This window comes from Cynara cardunculus, unplaced genomic scaffold, assembly GCF_001531365.2.
Source record: "Cynara cardunculus var. scolymus isolate 2C unplaced genomic scaffold, CcrdV1 Un_Scaffold_6341, whole genome shotgun sequence".
NCBI classification, from domain to species: domain Eukaryota; kingdom Viridiplantae; phylum Streptophyta; class Magnoliopsida; order Asterales; family Asteraceae; genus Cynara; species Cynara cardunculus.
The window spans coordinates 23,527-26,422 of NW_020202902.1; the positions used below are offsets into that span (position 1 = coordinate 23,527).

Sequence of the window (2,896 nt, forward strand, 5' to 3'; positions counted from 1 at the left end):
GACCAGTTCAAATATTATGTCATATTTGTGGACTTTTACTCCAAGTATGTTTGGCTATACCCAATAAAACGTAAATCGGATGTTGCCACCTTATTTCCACAGTTTAAATCACTAGTGGAAAAATATTTTGACACCCCACTTGTATCTCTATTCACCGACAATGGTGGCGAATACCAAGGCCTAACCTCTTTTCTACAAACAAATGGCATTTCCCACTATACCACCCCTCCCCACACACCAGAACAAAATGGAACCGTTGAACGACGCCACCGCCATATTGTTGAAACCGGGCTAGCCCTCCTTCACTATGCCGGTCTGCCTGTCCATTTTTGGACACACGCTTTTCAAATTGCCGTTTACCTAATAAATAGACTACCCACTCCGGTCCTTGATCATCAGAGTCCATTTGAACTCTTGTTCAACCAACCACCCAATTACTCCAAATTAAAGTCTTTTGGATGCCTATGCTTCCTTGGCTTAGGCCCTACACACAATCCAAACTTCAACCCCGATCTGCACCATGCATCTTTCTCGGATACTCCCCATCAAAATCAGCCTATAAATGCCTTGATCCAAAAATAATCGACTCTATCACTCCCGACATGTCGAGTTTTTCAATCACATTTTCCCCTACCAAAACACCCTACATAGCTCTCCTCTACCTACGGCTAACAATTTTCTTGCAACATCTATGCCACCTCAGACACATATGCATGTACCTCCCACTGCCATTCCAAGTTCACATATTGTTGCCCAACCACTTTTGCCTACTTCACATGCAGCCCTACATGCACCATCTTCTACCACCTCAATGCTAGACCCCAATGAAACCTTATCACCCAACCAGTCATCACCTGCCCTCTCCACCCTAACTTCCTCCTAAGCTACTACTTCCAACCAACATATTCCCCAATCTGCCATCTTCACTTCCTCCTCACCCACTCCAGACCAACATGCCCACCCTTCTCATCCCTCACCTCTGCTTCCACCAAGACACCGAAAACCGAACTCTAAATACTTTAACTCCACATTTATTAATACATCCACCCTACACCCGATTCCTACCACTCTTGAATCCACCACCTACACTTAAGCCATGAAAAACCCAGATTGGCACAAAGCAATGGACTCGGAGTTCAATGCCTTACTTCATAACGGCACTTGGGAGTTTGTTCCATGGTCCTCTCATACTCCCATCAATTGTAAATGGGTGTTTCGAGTCAAATGCAACGCAGACGGTTCTGTTGCCAAATACAAGGCTCGGTTAGTGGCTAAAGGTTTCCAACAACAATACGGCAAAGACTACTTTGACACCTTCTGTCCAGTCACTAAGCCCGTCACTATTCGAACCATTCTCTCCATTGCCCTCTCAAAATATTTGTCACTTTCGTCAACTCGATGTGAACAATGCGTTTCTTCATGGCACCTTGAATGAAGAGGTGTTTATGCTCCAACCTCCCGGTTACATACACCCTCAATTTCCTAACCACATCTGTAAACTCAAAAAATCTCTCTATGGCCTTAAACAAGCACCTCGTGCCTGGTACACTGAGCTTTCCACCTTTCTTATATCCTTTGGGTTTCATAAATCTATGGCAGATGCGTCTCTCTTCATTTATAATCACGATGGTGTCACATGCTACTTCATGGTTTATGTTGATGATATCGTCCTCACCGGTAACAATCCTACCTTCTTGACCAAGTTTGTCCACACTCTTGCCCAACGATTCTCTATCAAAGACCTTGGTCCATTACATCACTTCCTTGGCATAGAGGTTATCTCCACCGTTTCCAGCTTTTCTACTCTCAACATCATCACATTCAAGATCTTCTCACCCACTTTCACATGGAAGGTAAAAAAGAAGTTGCCACTCCACTATCCTCATCAGTTCTTCTCACCCTAATGGATGGCTCTCCCCCGGTTGACCCGACTCTGCATCACAAACTAGTGGGCTCCCTCCAATATCTCGTATATACAAGACCCGATGTCTTATTTGTGGTTAATAAGTTATCATAGTTTATGCATGCTCCTTCTCAAATGCATTGGCAAGCATTAAAAAGAGTTCTCCGCTACTTAAAAGGCACCATACATCATGGTCTCTTCTTGAAACGGGCAACGACACTTGATCTCAAAGCTTTCTCCGATTCCGACTGGGGCGGCGTTTCTACTGTTGGTCGGTCCACTACAACATACTTATTATATCTTGGGGGGAACATTATCTCATGGCGATCTGCCAAACAGAAGTCTGTATCCCGATCCTCTACGGAGGCAGAATATAAGGCTCTTGCCAATACGTCTGCTGAAGTCTCTTGGGTACAAAATCTACTCCATGAACTTGGTATTGCCACAGATAATTCTCCAAATCTCTATTGCGACAATACAGGAGCCACATACTTGTGTTCCAATCTGGTTTACCACTCTAGGAAGAAACATGTCGCCTTGGACTACCACTTTAAAAAAAAAAAGTCACCAATGGCTCTCTTCGAGTGCTCCATATCAACTCCACGGATCAACTTGCTGATGCTCTCACCAAACCACTACCCCGCTCTACATTTCTTCATCTACGGTCCAAGATTGGAGTCTCYAATGGCTCCTCCATCTTGCGGGGGCGTATTAAGGATCATCCAAAAGATTCAAATTCATAATTTGAATTTAATCTATTTTTGGTCAATATATTTTTGTTGTAACTTGCTTAGTTTAGCTCCATAATCTTCTCCTTTCCATTTGTTGTCAATGGCTACAAATAGCCTCACTGTATGCATTTCATTATCATAAAAATATTACCAACAGCACACAATTATAATACACAATATATACATATACTTCATAAAAAAATTAATCGGTCTAACATTTTTGTCACGAGAAACATATGCCCCTTTCCCCTTTCCCCATTCC

At 43.1% G+C, this 2,896-nt stretch overlaps 1 protein-coding gene across 1 annotated transcript; it reads left to right on the forward strand.

The window, feature by feature from the left end:
* The first annotated feature begins 1,096 nt into the window (after positions 1-1,096).
* On the forward strand, positions 1,097-1,435 carry LOC112504648 (uncharacterized mitochondrial protein AtMg00820-like). The gene has a single exon (XM_025108598.1). The coding sequence runs from the start codon at positions 1,097-1,099 to the stop codon at positions 1,433-1,435; it is 339 nt and encodes a 112-aa protein (XP_024964366.1).
* The last annotated feature ends 1,461 nt before the right edge of the window (positions 1,436-2,896 follow it).